The sequence below is a fragment of the Pithys albifrons genome, chromosome 16 (assembly GCF_047495875.1).
Source record: "Pithys albifrons albifrons isolate INPA30051 chromosome 16, PitAlb_v1, whole genome shotgun sequence".
In the NCBI taxonomy this organism is placed as follows: Eukaryota; Metazoa; Chordata; class Aves; order Passeriformes; family Thamnophilidae; genus Pithys; species Pithys albifrons.
In genome coordinates this window covers 9,801,739-9,818,897 of record NC_092473.1, presented here as the reverse complement: position 1 = coordinate 9,818,897, position 17,159 = coordinate 9,801,739, and the positions used below count along the sequence as shown (strand labels likewise).

At 43.2% G+C, this 17,159-nt stretch overlaps 1 protein-coding gene across 1 annotated transcript; it reads right to left on the bottom strand.

Moving 5' to 3' along the window:
* Positions 1-304: 304 nt before the first annotated feature.
* Positions 305-8,220, bottom strand: SMIM10L3 (small integral membrane protein 10 like 3). Its single transcript, XM_071571425.1, has 2 exons — positions 7,962-8,220; positions 305-6,589 (listed from the first exon to the last, which is right to left on the bottom strand). The coding sequence occupies exons 1-2, from the start codon at positions 8,145-8,147 to the stop codon at positions 6,569-6,571; spliced, it is 207 nt and encodes a 68-aa protein (XP_071427526.1). The 5' UTR covers positions 8,148-8,220; the 3' UTR covers positions 305-6,568.
* Between the last annotated feature and the right edge of the window lie 8,939 nt (positions 8,221-17,159).

Below are 17,159 nucleotides of genomic sequence, written 5' to 3'. Positions count from 1 at the left end.
GGTGTGTCACAGAAAAAAAGAAGTGTGCCAAAATGGCTATGAATGAATACTGGTGGCTGACATGATTAAGCTCACCTAGAGCTCAAATACGAAATGCAAGGCCAAGCATAAGGCACTGAGCCCTTTTAGTCTCACAAAGGTTTTAAATTTGTTTGGTTTCCATCTCTCAAATTGTATCTCTGAACAAGCCAGTCACTGACTTTACTATCAGAAACACGATCTCCTTAAGTACATCTGTACAATTTATACAGGGAAAAACTGGAACAAGAAGCACCAAAACTCTTGTTCAACACAGACAAAAAGATCATTTTAAAAAAGATTTTTATTTCTGTTTTTAAATAGCTTGACAAAACCCATCCATTGGTACTCAGAGTTCAGCTGTAAACAGTTACAATGCATGACTGCTGGGTATTGATTTGTACATTAACCTGTCCATAAGACAAGTCAAACTGAAATGTGCTGTGCTAAGAAAAAACAACGCTGTGACTGAGAATGCTCAAAGAGCGATGTGGAACTCCCTCCTGTGGTGTGTCTGAGCAGCATCGCAGGCTGCAGCTCCTGGCAGCTCACACAGCACTCTGCACTGTCCAGAGGTCTGTGCTCACCTCTGCAGGATTCAAGTTTACTGTGGAAACTTCTCTCACAAGTTAAAAGTGTAACAGCAAATTTCTAAAATGCATACAAAGTTGTAAACATCTTTCTCTGGAACAAACGAGAGTGGTTTGTGCCAGCCTTGTCCACCTCCCACCTTGCAGTAAAACAAAATTAAAAGGGCCAAAGAGCAAGGCCAGAGACTAAAATAGTTCTGCAGGAATAACAGCACAGTTTGCAGAAACCAGTAAGTGTCAGCATTTAAAATCACTGGTAGTCCCCAGCAGTAGCAGAGCCCATTTCAAGACAGTTCATGGAACACTCAACTTCAAGTGATGAATCAGGCACTAAGCATGAGATTTCCCTACTTGTAAGAACAAAAGCTTACATCACATCCAGCTATTCTGCTTGATAATAGCTAAAATTGGCTACAAAGAGAAAATTAAATACTGATACTTTTGTAGGTTTGGGTTTTGACCATTTTTGCTATCAGGTTTATACACATCTTCCATGAAGAGGGAAGAAATGTGCAAAGCCAACTACAACTATATGAGAAATAAAGTGGATCTTTTCAAGGCAGGTTTTCTTTCTGGAAGTCCCTCTGGTCATTTTCTAAAATGTTTTAGCTTTTACATTTATTTCATCATTAATAATGAAATAACCATCTTGGTCTGAATCTTGTATCACCAATTCCAAAAAGACTAAGATAATTGAGATTCTGGAATACAATACAGGATTAATTTCAAAGTACACACCAATAGGATTTGCTTAGTGCAAGCTGGTAAAGGATAGCACTATTCTAGCACTTCTCTATTCTTGTTTTCTCACTGTCAGCAGATTGATATCTATGACCTTGTATGTGAATTGATCATAGATATCATATTGTCATAGGCAACATTTGATTTATTTTAAAGTTCTACTCAGTGTAGCTCTTTCTTGAGGATTAGAGGCTCTGTGGTATAAAGAGGTTCCCCCCCAGTTATTGACTCAGCATCACAGAAACAAGTGTCAGAACACATTATGTGTGCTCTTTGGAGAAAAAAAAGGTTTTCAAATATTCACATGAATGTACCTTTCATGTTTTGAAAAATGATACTGTTTAAGTTCTGACCTTAATACATTTCCTAAGCCCCAAATTCAAGCTGCAATTCTCAGCTGACAGAGCTACCACAAATTCAAATTTAATATTGGATTTTAATTAAAGCAGCTGTTTTGAGGAGAAAAAAAAGCAGAAATATGTCATATTGGCTACCTATTGCTCTGCCAGCTCTACCTCTTGTCAGACAACCTAATGACAGACTGTGTGCTCTTACATCTCCTCATGGTTTCTGTCAATTTGTTAGGCATAATTAATTACAGGACAGTGTTTCTGAAGTGGAACAAAATATCAGCATATGCTTATGCTGAGAAATTATAAGGAAGGAAATACATGTAAGAGCAGGCCATAAAAACAAAAGGATCAACCTGACAGATTAAATATTAGGTGAGTATGTACAGGCTTGTTTTTCCAAAGATTAAATGAGAGGAGAAAAGGAGAAAGGAAGCAAACTTTGGCAAAGTTTAAGAAAGTGCAGTCTTTACAGTCCTAAAAATAATAAACCCAAACAAACAAAGAACCCCAAACAACATCAAACCCCCAACAACAAAACCAAAGCCAACACTGAAAAAGCAAACAGCTCAAAAGTATCTACAGATCAAACTGTCTCCTGGTGCAGGACGATGCACACACAGGACTGTGGGGATTGCACAGCTCACATCACACTGAGGACACAGCACCAGCTCCACTGCAGTTTGCACTGTAATGTCAGAAAGTAAACAAGCATTTGCAGAAGCATTCCAACATCACACTGTGGTAAAACACTTTTTATCTGCATGCAGAGCTCTGTGCACACACATTTAAAAGTATATTTTCTTTTCGAAGCAGTACACCACATAGTAAATTTTCACTCAAGTGTAACTACTAGGCAATTCTCTAAATATTGAGTATTTCCTTACTTAATTTGTTTTCTAATGACAGAAATAGAACTCTCTGCTATGTAGTGCAGGAAGGATCTGGAGCACAAGTTGTTTAGTAAAACCCTGCCATTTTGCTCAGAAATGCCTCTTTCCAGAGCAAGATGAGAGGGAAGTACAGAAATATGAAGGCAACTCCTGGTTCAGTATAAAGGTCCCTTACCCCTACTAAGAATGTTATTTTTCTGTACTATAATAATTATCCAGGCCAGTCCCAGCCCTGACAGCACATTAGCTCAGAAAACCTTTCCAGGTCTGACTTCCTGATGCTCTGGAACTCCTCACAAACTGGTGCTCAGCCCAGACACCTTCCCTCTCTTGAGATGAGTTATACCAAACATCTGCAGGGAGAGAACAGAGGCCTAAACCACACAGTGTTGGATTTATCTCCAGTTTCAAAGGATGGATGCCATCCTTTGGGTTCCCTGTGCTCCCTCCAGACAGGAAAAGCCATTTAAACATTGTCACCATCAGGCAGACAGTTCTATTAGTGCAAGAACAGCGCGTTCCATCAATGGCCTCCCCAGGCTTAAAGTGCAGTAGATTGCATGACATTTCAACATACCAAACTACCCTTTATTTGAATTTCAGAAGGAATGTTCAAGTTAAAGTTACCTTTTAGGTTTTAACCAATAAAATCCAAGGCAAGGTACAGAAACTATCTTAAAATGGATTAAATCCACTCACTTAAGACGTATTCTTTATAGCTTACGTTCAATATACATATAATACACAACAAAAATCCATCACTTTGCTTAGCTGTGTTGTATTTAAAGTGATTCTGTAATAACTGATTACAGGCCATGCACTCAGGGCTTTCCTTAAACAGGCTGTATTAGCTGGGCTGTGATATGTAACACAATTCAACATTCTGAGATCCCCTGCTGTCAGCACAGAGAACCCTTGGCACCCTGCTGTACACACACTGAAATCAGAATTTACTGGTGGTGTCTCATGTTTTGGTTTTGCCCCCTTTGAAATCACCACGAACAAGAAGTGCATTAAAAACTGGATTAATGCTTTTGTGCTTTTAGCCACTCCTCTTGCCCAGTAACCTGACAGTATCACCTGCAAGTTCTTGTATGTAACTGTGGTTCCCAAAATACGTAGTTCTCAAATGACATACACCAGGGAATCTTCCAGGCCAAACCATTCAGCTGAACAAACAAGGGCTCAAGTAACAACTGCAGGTACAACTGTGCCAATGGATCCTTTGTAGAGGGAGGGAGTTCAAGCACTCCTGGTTTGGGTGGAGGGCTGTGTTTATGTGCAGTAAGAAAAGGCTCACCATACAGGAAAAGAGTATATATTTATGGAGCTGGTTAGAGATGAATGTGGAGTTGCACAACGTTGTCTTTAGCAATCAAGCCAGCTTAGACAGGCTCCAGCCCCTCCCTACCTTCATTCCTCTGCCCTCAGCTCTGCCAAGTGGGTTTTTTCTGGCCAAAATGCAGGCAGACAGCAACCTAACACTATAACTCAAAGCCACAAACTCCTGGAGAAGTGTCTTTGGCTTTCAGATCCACATCACTTCAGGAATATTCATCATGTTAATGCCACCACAATACCACATGTTAACATGTTAATACCACTGCAGGCTGATAAATGGCAGCAGTGGAGATGAGAGTGAATGGCTTGACAAGGAAGGAACTGTTGCTGACAAAATAGTTACTTAAAATATATAATCCAATATTTTGGGGGTTTCTGTCACTTCATGAGAGGTAATGGGATGGTCAGAAGTCTAGAAGATAAACAGTAATTAAAATACACACCAGGGAAAAAGTTACTTTCTAAATTAAACTAAAATGGCTTTTCATCTCTTCTAGCATCCAGAAAAAACAATCAGCCAGTGGGGATGGAAAAAAGACAACATATCATTTAACATAAAAAGTAATATATCTTACTTTCAGCACTCAGATAAAAAAATTCCAACATTTCTCCCCATAACACTGATAACCAGCATCTCATTTCTGTAATCAAGGACTTCTCTACACAAGTCTGCTAACACCCCAATAAACACCACACTGGAAACTCTACTGGCTTTCCAGGTAAATTCAGTTCAAACTAAATGCAGCATCACTTACTGTCCTTCCAAAACGAAGCCAGACAGCTGGCAAAAAGGATTCCTGATGTGGGAATCCCTGGCATGCCTTTACTCCACATTTAAATCCTCCCTTTCAGCTCGGTGAAGGGGCAGCTGAAAACGCAACCCAGCTCAGTGTCAACACCTCCCCCTGTAGGTGAGCCCGGGGCAGGCTGAGCCCATCCACAGCAACTCCCCGGCTGAGAATTCTGGGAGCTGAGTTCACACTCTGATTCCTGCACGAGTCTCTCCATCCAGGTGCCAACGGGAGCCTATTCCTCAAAATTCTTACTCACAGGCAGCTTTATGGACTCCAGCATTCTTTCTCCATTCTTTGCCAAACCCCACTGTCAGAAGCCTGTCCCAAAGTCAAAAGGCCCAGAAATTAATTACCACTATGCAATCACTTTCTCAAAGAAAGAAAACATTCTTTTAGAAAATTGTTTATGGTGTCTATTGTAGCGCAATAAAGCTCATGAGATATTGTTAAATTAGAGCGGTGCCATCCTTGGAAAGGAATACTGCTGACAATTCTGCTGTAATGAAGACTTCCTCCCAACAGCTTTCCAGTTCAAAGTGTTTTAAGGACTGATATATCAGTTACTGTTGGATTCTGAGCAGGAATTCAACTCTACAAGAAAGTTTCATTGGAAATGGCTGTAAATAGCAGTAGCCAGAACACTCCACTAACACAAACTCTAAAGAAAACAAAGGATCTGTGCTAATCAAACTGGGTCCTAGTTTAGTGTTAACAGCAGACCTGCACAAGTCCCAAAGAGTCTGGAGATTACGAAGTTCTTTCCACACAGATGCTGATATTCCTTACAAAAAAGAAGTCCCTATTCTTCCAATGGCCAGTTTTACTAGCAATTACACAAGTATAATTTTTACTTTAGCTACCTACTTCTCACTAAAACCTGAACTGCGACCTTGTCTCTGTTGTTCAGTTTGTTAATATCAAAAATAGCAGTTATTAAAATCTCAGTACTTTTTCACCCTCACTACTGCACACCAGAGACCTGCTAGTGCAAAAGCCAACACAGAAATTACCAGCTGTATGATGTGAAAATTATTAGCCACATATTGTATATTCAAAAGCACTTGCTCGTATCCAAGTGTTTGCTCTGAAGATACAAGGTTTAAGTAACAAAGGAAAACCCATGATTTCTGGTTGTTTAGGAGTCCCATAACATATGAGTCGTTCAGGGAGGCAGCTGGAATAGAACAAGGATCAGGAAGTCCCCCAAGCTCCAACACTTTCAGAAATGCAAGCTGAAATTCATTCTCCTTGCTACTGTTCATTTCTAATTCCAGAAACCACAGGTTTTTATTATACTGCAAATGTCCCAGCCAGAATTGTGCAAAACATACGAAGTTGTCTCCTGGACAGCAGGAGCTGCAGTCTCCAGAAATGCTACAAGCTTTGTCCAGCCAGTCTGTTACTGAAATCCCATCAATGCAGTGAGAAACCATATCAAGACTGTCTTTGCCAGGAGAAAAACGCAGATGAAATGAATCCTTCCAAGGAGCAGCTGCGCTTGAGTTCATCCCTGCTGATTCACTGAAACTCAGAGCCATCTCCCTGCCAACAGAAGGCAGAGGTATAGTAGGAAAGAGAGAACAATTCCTTGTGTTAAATAATTCTTGTAAACTGCTACTCTGGTTTTGAGAACAGTCCAACACGGAATGCAGGTGTGCCAGGTGAGCTGCTGCCTTGGGACGATCTGGGCCACTGTCACATATTCGGTTCTGGGTTAAATCTTCTTTCTTCATAGTCCTGGAGCACACGAGCACAGCTTGGCTTCACAACAGGCTGCACTGGAAGAGGAGTGTGACAGACTGACTGCAGCACACAGTGCAAGCAGCACACCGAGTCACCAGTCAGTGGATCTCAATATGGACCTAAAGAGAAAGAATGGAGGAGGTCATTAAACTGATATCCAGTTTCTTTGTGTCCAGGATATAGAACAAAAATAAAAAATCAAAATCTTTAATGTAAAGAAAAAGAATAACCCAGCTACAGAAAGTAACAGTTGTCCAAACAGACAAGTTTCCCTACAGGCTGCTTGAACACATCCAGAAGGGTAGGAAGGATACCCAAATAACAGCTTTCTTCTGTAGTTTCAGTTTAATCTGCTACAAACTCTCTTTTGGTAACAGGCATGAAAGTGAGTCAGCAAAGGAGCAGCAAGAGATTCGCTGTGTAACAGCACCACTTCCCTTAACCAACAGAAATGCAGGCTGGGACAGATTATAAACCTAACACTGAAGGTAAATATTACAGTAATCCTCCTGTAAACAAAGTGGAAGCTGAAATCAGACCCACAACACTGGAAGTCAACGCTGGACCATGCACAACTTCCCAAGGGAACTGGTCAGACTTGCTGCACCAGCTTGGTGAGCTGGGATCAGCTGGAGTGTAGTCAAAGGACAGGCTGATGTTGTTCCAAGAGAACTGTAATGTACCAACACTGATAACAAGCACTTTTCAGCCACCAAGGTTCCTAAGCTACATGTACAACTCCTGGCCATTTTCAAGCTTCAGAACTGTGGGGTGAATCCCAAAAACAAAAACAAGAGATGCCACATTTTGACCTCTTCCCATTTTAGCTCACCTTTCACAAGTCACAAACTACAACCAAGACTTGTCTTTGAGCACTTGGGCACTGGCCAGATGCCAAAACTTTCATTCCAGCTGTGTTTACGAGGAGAAAGTGCCCAGGCCTTGGCTGGAACAGATATTTGTTGTGACAATCCACAGCCTGCTTGTGCTGCCAGCTAAGCCAAAAGTGAGGCTTTCCCTTTATCACAAAAACAATGAAACTTAAACCCTACAACAGGTCAAAGCTGGGTTTAGGGAGTTCAGCGTTTTGTAGAAACAGGAGGGATGTAAATTAAATATTAACCGGGTTTATTTCATGAAATGACACTGGTGTTTAAAACTCTGCATTTTCCCTGTTGCTACTGTTCTTGATTTAAAAAAAAAACCAACAACCCCAACAAACCGATGAAGGATATTGTTATCTTCGCTCCTTACAAGGTATCAGGAATGTGCACATAATAACATTTCATTATATTTATTTATTTAACTACGGCTTAGCAACACGAATAAACTTGAGCGGCACAGCGAGGCACTCGCACCTAGCGACATTCCCGGCGACATTCCCGGGGGACACCCGGCAGGGCGACAGCCCCTCGGTGGTACCGGGGGAGCGGCCCCGGGCCCGGCCGTGCCCCCCGGCCCGGCCCCCCGCGGCCCGGCCGCGCCGCCCACCTGCAGCCGCACGTTGAGCATCATGGAGGCGACGATGTAGAGGTAGGGGAAGTTGATGCGGAGCTTCCAGGCCAGGTCGAAGAAGATGAGGAGGGTCCTGGTGAGTCCCTTGCAGAACACGCCGTAGGAGCGGGCGGCGGCCGACTGGGAGAGCCTGGCAGCGAGCCCGGACAGCGCGGCCGCCATACACGCTCCGCGCCGGGCCCGCGGGGCCCCGGGGCTGCGGCAGCGCCGCCTCTGCCGTGCGCCTGCGCGGGCCGGGAACGGCGGCGGGGCGGGAACGGCGGGGCAGCGCCCCACACACAGGGGCGGGGCGGGGCGGCCGAGCGCGGCGCCCGCCCTTCTGTTCCACCGTCAGCCCTCACGTTCCACCGCCCTCGTGTTCCGCTGCCCGCCTTCGTGTTCCACCGCCCTCGTGTTCCACCGCCCTTCTGTTCCACTGCCCTTCTGTTCCACCGCCCTCACATTCCACCGCCCTTCTGTTCCACCGCCCTCATGTTCCACCACCCATCTTCGTGTTCCACCGCCCATCTTCATGTTCCACCGCCCTCCTGTTCCACCACCCACCTTCACATCCCACGACCCCCATGTTCCGCTGCCCTCTTCCATGTTCCGCTGCCCACCCTCATGTTTTAGCACCCAAGAGGCGAGTGGGGCAGCCATGACTGTGTTCCACAGCCCTTCTGTTCCACCGTCCTCACGTTCCAGCTCTCGCCCTCCTCATGTTCAATTGCTCAGCCTCATAATCCACCACCCACCTTCGCATCCCACTGCCCTCATGTTTCACTGCCTTCCTTCATGTTCCCCTGCCTGCCCTCGTGTTCAATTGACTGTCCTGCTGTCCTCATGTTCAATCACCTGCACTCATAATCCATTGCTCACCTTCACTTCCAACTGCCCTCTTGTTCCGCTGCCTTCTCATGGTCCACCACCCTTGTGTTCCACCACCTGCCCTCACGTCCCACTGCCCTCATGTTCCACCATCTGTCCTCATGTCCCATCACCCTCATGTTCAATCACCCACCCTCATATTCTGCCATCCTCATGTTCCACCATCTGCCCTCATGTTCCACTGCCCACCCTCACATCCCGCTGCCCTCATGTCCCGCTGCCCTCACATCCCATTGTCCCACTCCTCACCAAAGCCCTGCCCTCCGGCACTGAGAGTCATGCCGGGAGCACATGGAGAATTCACAGAATTACCACAGGGATCATCAATTCCAACTCCTGGCCCTGCACAGGACACCCCCAAGAATTCCACCACTGTCCAAACACTCCCAGAGCTCTGCCAGGTTTGGTGATGTGACACTGCCCTGGGGAGCCTTTTCTGTGCCCAAACACCCTCTGGGGGAACAACCTCTTTCTAATATCCAACCTAAACCTTGCCTGAGTTGCCATAATTCAAGTGATTAAACCCATTTCTTCACTGAGCCATTCCCTGTGGGTACAATCCTTCCAGGAGTTGGCTCCAGCCTGGTTAGCAACACCTGCACAGGCCATGAATATCATGGAATCACAGAATGGTTTGAGTTGGAAGGACCTCAAAGCCCATCTCATTCCAACCCCACCACAGTGCTGGAGCGGTCCAGAGAAGAGCAACAAGGCTGGTGAAGGGACTGGAGCACAAGTGCTGTGGGGAGAGGCTGAGGGAGCTGGGGGTGTTTAGCCTGGAGAAGAGGAGGCTCAGAGGTGACCTCAGCACTGTCTAGAACTGCCTGAAGGGAAGTTCTGGCCAGGTGGGGGTTGGTCTCTTCTCCCAGGCACTCAGCAACAGGTCAAGGGGGCACAGGCTTAAGCTCTGCCAGGGGAAATTTAAGCTGGAGATCAGAAAAAAATTCTTTGCAGAGAGAGTGCTCGGGGATTGGAATGGGCTGCCCAGAGAGGGGGTGGATTCCCCATACCTGGAGGTTTGTAAACTGAGATTGGCCATGGCACTGAGTGCCATGATCTGGTAAAGGGACTGCAGTTGGACCAAGGGTTGGACTTGATGATCTTGGAGGTCTTTTCCAACCCCATTGATTCTATGATTCTATGGAGGGACACCTTCCACTGTCCCAGGCTGCTCCAAGCGCCATCCAGCCTGGCCTTGGACACTTCCAGGGATGGGACAGCCACAGCTTCCCTGGGCAACGTGTGCCAGGGCCTGCCCACCCTCACAGGGGAGGAATTTTTTCTTAAACCTAATCTAAACTACTCTTTTTCAGTGTGAAATATTGATAATTGTTTCTGGGTTTGGGTGGGGGTTTTGTAATTCTGTTATTTAGACAGCCAGGTGATCAGTTCTGTGAGCCAAGGAAATACTTCCGTGCTCTCCAATCCAATACTTGAGTTACTTTGCATTTAAAACACATTATTCAGCTCCAGGTTACACCTAAGATTTCCAAAACATTTTGGAAATATTTCCTAAGAAGCTCTTTGAGATAAATTACCATCATGACACTTGCTTTGCAGTGGAAAAAATCCCCAAAAGATGAACTGATGACCAATACTGTTTATAAAGGCAGCCCTTTTCCCCCCCCAGAATTGTTCTTTACATTTCCATTCAATAAGCTTTCAATAGCTAAAATGAAACAGAAAAATCTATACATTGATATAAACTCCTTATAAAATACCATTTTATTGCCACAGAATCAAGCTGGTGCATAGAGAATAATTCCAGGACAAGACATTCAGCAGTTTTCCATTATTAAATTGGAATGGAATGTGATACACAAAGGTTAAATCTGGAAGCTGATTAATTGTTCCATGTATTGTAAATATCTGCACAGTCTCATTAGTTCTGGCTCATGTTGCACATTAAAACAGATGTGACACAGTATCAGTTTTTAATCTTGATTAAAAGTAAATTACTTTCCACAGTAAAATAGGCAAAATAATTACTAAATTAGGTCACAATAACTATTTAGCATTGCTATTTATTTGGATCTAATTATTTAATTAAATAGTGATATTGATAAAACTCTCATTAGCTTTCCAACAAAGAAAGTAGCAGACAATGCAATTGAACACCAATTGAAGAGATTCACCAGACTTTGTCACACCAAGATTTGGAAATGAGCTAATTATTCTGACTGAAACTAAACCTCAAAGGCATCCCACACTTCCTCTTTTGATTTCAGCTCTGTCATGGTGGTAAAATCATTTTGAGTTTAGCTGGAACATTGATTCCTTCAATATGCAGAAGTTCCAAGTTGTTGACATGCAGTTTGAGCCTGATGGCTGCAGGGATCATTTTCCATCACTTTTATGCCACTATCTCATTTTTGCTCCCTCACCCTGACTTGTTTTTCTCTGTTGCATCAGAGAATATCCTTTTCTTTTCTAGTCTGTTCATGTTTTATTTCATTTTACCTAAAATTTCTCCTCAGGTATTCAAATATTCCTCTATTCAGAGAAAAAAAAAAGTATTGTGAGTCAACATTCCTAACTTGTTGCATTTTCAAAATGTCCTTTTAAGCTTTCTCAGTGCATATCAACAATATTGAGAAGCAGTTTCTTGTAAGTTTATGCTGGGCAATATTAAAAAGGCACAACACAAGTATTTTTAATCATTTTAATAAAGGCAGGATCTAAAATTAACTCAAAATAGTCTGCTGCCTCAAATAAGCAGAAATATCAGTCACCCAACTGTATCTCTTGGTAAAACAAAAGCTGTTGACCTATGTCATAGTTAGCCTAGATCATTTCAAAAACAGGACAGTTTTGTAATTTTTATATTTAGGAAATAAGGCATAAATCAAACATCTTATTTTAGGAATTCTTCCTCTTCACAGATATCATTACTTAGCAGTTGATCATTATAAAATCATTGGGGGGAAAATCCCTGTAAGTTTTATGTAATTTGTGTGATCTATTTCTGCTAAAATAAGATATTATGTATTAATTTATGGTATCAATCCCTGTTATAAGTTCTTTAGAATTTCTACAAATGGTCCCAGTGAGGAACAGATATATCATCACTTTTTGACAATTGTCTTATTTCTGTAATAAATGTACATTTCTGTTCAAAATGCTGACCATGATATACAAAGAACCACTGGTTTTAATTTTTGGTTTTGATCTACTGAGTTATTTGAAGGTCTCTGTTTTTTGTCTTGCTTTCCACCCCAAGAGGAGCTTCAGTTGGTGGGTGAGTCACAGCCAAGCAGCACGGCAGAGGGAAGGAGGCTCCTTCCCACTCCAGCTCTTCTCAGGCAAACTGACCACAACAGGTTTGCTCCTTTTTTGTGTCTTTGCACTGCTGAAGTCCATAAGCACATCTGCAAGTCTAAAGCCAAACAAACACTAAATCTTTCCAAGGAAATCAGGGGCCAGATCAAAGCTTGTAGCCTTCAGTGTTTATACATGTGAAAAATGACTGGACAGCTGAAGGCAGTAAAACAAAGAATACTGAATGGGCTTATATAATAGTTAAACCATAATTTTTCATGATATTTTAAGGCTCATTTTTGTGAAATCCTTGATACCAAGATAAGTAGAAGTTGGGGGGAACTTGCAGCTTACACATCTATGTACCTCAGCACTGCCTCACCTCAGGCATGATGTGATGCCTACAGTTATAAAAGGGTTATTCCCATATTTCTGCTGAGGGAGTTACAGCAATAAAGGGACACAGAGAAGTCTCAGGTCCTTGTTTATAAATTTATAATGATGCCTCTATTCCAAAAAGCTCACAGCCATATACAGGGATTACTGTTATGTAGTCCCACTGCCTGCAACAACAGACCTCACTGTATGAAGCACTGTCTGTTACTGCTGCTAAACCTGTGGGTTGACATCAGTGAATGCAAAGCCTTATGTGGTTTTTATAACTGAAAATCTGTACAGAAGAGATATTTATCAGAAGCTACCTAAAGAAAATACAGCACTTGTTTCTGTTGTATACATACAGCTAAACCATCTCTGCGAGTAGCACATGAATGGGATACATTTATTTTATGGTGCTTTATTATTAATGTAAAGATTTACATAGTAACATTTTATTTTCATGCTCTTTTAATCTGTACTCTCTGATGCAGCAAATGCTGACATTTAGAAGTTGTGGTTCCTTTTTTATTGCTGGCTTTGGTTCCTCTAGAGCAGACTGACTGCTATATTTGAACAGTGTGCATTATCACATGCAAGTACAGGGTTTTTTCAACACTCAGGAAACAAATAATGCCAAAAAAATGTCTGCCTGGAATATCTAGAAATTACAGGCCGTTACTTGTGGATTAGAATATTTTCTAACGGTAATTTTGTCTCATGACACTCCTCCCAGCTTTAGTGAAGATACCCTAAATTTCCTCCACAGCAAGTGTCTCTTTCCTAATTAAAAATCTATGCTCTGTTAGCTTGAGGAAAACACATCAACTAAAGAATCCAAAGATCATTAAGCAAAAAACTTGGAATCTTAGGCAACTGTCAGTTGCTAGTGCTGCTTGGTAGCTGCTGTCCAAAGAGCTTGAATAGGTACCACTGTCCTGAATTAAAAGTGGGAGGGCAGAGGGGCCACAAAGGCAGAAAACACTGTAGGTGGAACCAGAGGTCAGGAAGGAATTTTGGATGCCTAGTGCTGTCTAGCATTAAGATTTCTTTCTACCAATTATTATGTCCCTAATACTACATCATTAATACTACATCTGACTTTTGCCACCAACTCAAATTAGTATCAAGACTTGAGTACAATTTTTAAAGATAATTATTTCAGCTATTTTAAGATGTAAAAATATCTGGAGAAAGTTTTTCACCAGTAAGATCAATCTCTCTTTGGGTGAGGTTTTGGGTGAGGGTTGTTTTGTTTGTTTGTTTGTTTTGTCATTCTGATTTTAATAGAAAATATCTAAAGAGAGAAGAGTGCAATATGCTGAAAACCTTATTTGCTCTCTGCCACTTTGTGATACACCTTTGCTTTATGTAAAATTGGCTCTTGCACTTCAGTCCAAGCTGTGGTTTCCAGTGACTGAATTCCAGTTACAGCTTTTGCCCCTAGAACAGTTTTTCTGTTCTTTTTCAGGACAGACAGTTACTTTTGACCTCAATATTGCCCACGCTGTGTCCTGGAGGGAACTGAGCAGAACCAGTGTCAGAAGGAAGTGTCATCCAGGAGCAGGGGAACACACCCATGGATCACTGTCAGGTGCTGTTTGTTTCCCAGTACAATGTGTGTGTATATTGGTCCTTCTCTATTTCTCTGTGGCTTCATTAATGAGCTGACACGTTACAAAACACAGTAATAGTTTGGGACGGAAGATAATATAAAAGTGCAAATAATTATTTTCTCTGCAATGCTGATAGTTTGTGTCATGGTGAGTAGAACTTTCCAGTATTGCATCAGCATGATTACCCTGCCACTCCCCAGCCACAAAGGAGAATAATCCTCCGTCAGTTCCAGCACACACACAATACACACATTCAGACAGGATCCAAGACAATTTTAAGTAATGATTTCTTCTCAATGTCTAAGAAAAAGGCTTTCAACAACAATTGTAATTGTGAGAGAAGCCAAGGTGATAAAGCTTGGAACAATTTTAGAACTGATCTAAGCTTGAACATCGTGATTCATGATTTTGTCATAATTATGGAAAGATTTTTAATTGGTTATTGTTACTGCCATTCATTATGTCTTGTCCTATTCCTCTGTGTACTGCATTTATAACTATTCTATATATAACTCAGCACTGCAGTCATATCACTTTTCTATTAAGTTACCTGTTACTAACTTCCTAACTCACTCCTTTGCTCTGTGTTTCATCCTGTTCTCTAAGTTTCTTTTCTTGTGTCAAAGAAATGTTTTGAAATGTTTCAAAATATTCCTTGCATCTCTCTCTCCTCATTCTCAGGTCAAAAAAAACATACCTGCAAAGTGTTGAGCGTTTGTAGCACCATGTAAGTTATTTGTTTCTCTTTAAAAATAAACATGTTACACACACTAGATAACAAAAAAAGATGCAAGAATAAAATGCAACTGAAATATAGTAATATAAGTTTAATAACAGAATAAGTAACACATCATGTATTTTAAGGAGCATCTGGCAGAACAAATAAGGAAAGTTACTGTAAGAGAGATATCAAATAGCATTTCAAATGCAAATATTTAAACAATTCCCAAAGGCCCTTTTAATCATATTTGAGGAAGTAAGTGTTTACAAACATGGGGGGAAATTGTCAAATCTGTTACCATCATCATCTATCCAAACTATAATATAGTTTTTAATGACTAACAGTAAGTATTTATCTAGATATTTGTCTATTATATACCAAATTCAGTATAAAATTGTCATTTTAAAACATATTTTAAAAGTGCCCTGTGTTTTAAATTGGGTTTTTTTTTTACAATGGAAAACAACTGATCCCAAGACAATAGAAAGGAGGAGCACTGAAAAGAATGTATATAAACATAATGCTTTTCACATGACAGGATCATAAAAGCAATTTGTGCTAAAGTGTTTTGTCTATTACAGCCTTCACCCTTGTCTTTGTATGGCATTTTGTAATCATATTGTAAATGCTGTTTTACCTCTTTCTTATGGAAAAACCTCTAATCATCCATCTGATATACACCGGGTAAAACAGAACCTGTGAAGGAAGAGGTAGGTGGTGGAAAAATTAGAAGCAATTTTACATGTCCTTGGAATCTTCCCATGTTCTGAGTCTCCCCAGGACCACGACATCAGTCAGACACTTCATGCTGCTCTGTTTCTGTGCAGCATCTCCGAGGCCCCCAGAGCAGCCAAGAACAGCAGGAGCATCGTGGCACTGCCCACACGTCTCTACTGCAGCTCCCAGCTAGAACAGTTGCCAGGCATTGGCAGCAGCAGAGCATTGGCTTTAAGGATATTTAGCTTAAATGACAAGTCATTGCAGCTTCCATCTGTGTCAGGGAACATGGACATACAAGTGCTGCAAAAACAGCCTTGGGTTCACAGTGGCAGTCATGATGTTTTCCTTACTGATTGGAAATACCTGAGAATTATCTCTGTTTAAGGAAAGGAAAATGGAAGACAGTGTAAATATCCTGGAAAATGCTGTCCATTCATGAGGTTGCACTGTGATATCAAAATAAGTTAGAAAGGTTCTGACATTAATAGGAGATCAATTCCTGGGAAAACCACCCTAATGGTATGCTCTGTTGATTTCAGTGAATTCCTGGTCACTGTGGAGGAACAGGGTGTGCATGGCCTTTTCCCCACACATCCTCCAGGGACAGATGGCAATGCAAACAAAGGGAACAGGGCTCACATGCATCAGTCCAACCAGGAGCTTCTGTGCCACACAAGACTATGGCAGGAACTACCTGTAGAAACTGAAAGATTCTTGGGGATCATCGGACCTGCTCTGCTTGACTTTTACTTCACTTTCCTGAAAAGAACTGGTTTTCTTGGGGAAAAAATGAAATCCAAGGCTTTGTGAGGTCTGACAGTCCTTTGGCTGTTCCATCTTGTGATGACTGACTGTCCACCGATCTGGACTAAAACTTCCCAGCAGAGTTAATTAATGTCACAGCACATCAGAAGATCCCCCAACGAAGGGAAATGTTCTGGCTCTGCACTGTGGCATTGCACTGGCAGGGATGGTCCAGTGGTGGGTGACTGGCTGGGAAAAATGGGCCAGCATGGACCCACAGCAGCACATCGGAACATTGCGGTAACTTGGGTTACTCAGTACGTGTGGGGTCAACACAACTGCACATCTACGTGCTTTGGAGATGCCAAGGATGAGATTGGCCGTGATGGGTGCCAGGAGTGACTGACGAGACACATGGTGGTGTCAAAGGCAGCTCTGCGTTCGAGAGCGGTCTGTCAGACACGGCAGGGCTGGGGTGTGGGACACCGACTGGACCCGTGACCCTGAGCGGAGCCTGCCCGGGGCCGGCAGCGCTCCCGGGGCCCGCGGCTGGGCTGGGATCGGCGGGGCCAGCGCGGACAGCCCCGCTCGGCCCGGCGGAGCGCACAGCACAGGGACCGGGCCGGGAGCTCGGCCCTGAGCCCCTTCCGCACCGCGCCGGGAGCTCGGCCCTGAGCCCCTCCCGCATCGGGCTGGGAGCTCGGCCCTGAGCCCCTCCGCCGCACCGAGCCGGCGGCACAGCCCTGTGCCCCTCCCGCACCGGGCTGGGGCTGGGGCTGGGGCCGGGGCCGGGGCCCGAGCCGCGTCCGGGTCCGGGGCGGTCCTCCGAGGGCGGTGCCGGCGCGGCCCGGCCGGATGTGAGCGCGGCCGCCG

What these genes read in the sequence shown, in the direction of transcription:
- SMIM10L3 (XM_071571425.1), bottom strand. Translation starts at nt 8,147, where the DNA reads ATGGCGGCCGCGCTGTCCGGGCTCGCTGCCAGGCTCTCCCAGTCGGCC. An exon ending in TGCTCAACGTGCGGCTGCAG is followed by an intron (nt 6,590 to 7,961) that starts GTGGGCGGCGCG and finishes CTTTCTCTTTAG; the next exon opens with GTCCATATTGAGATCCACTG.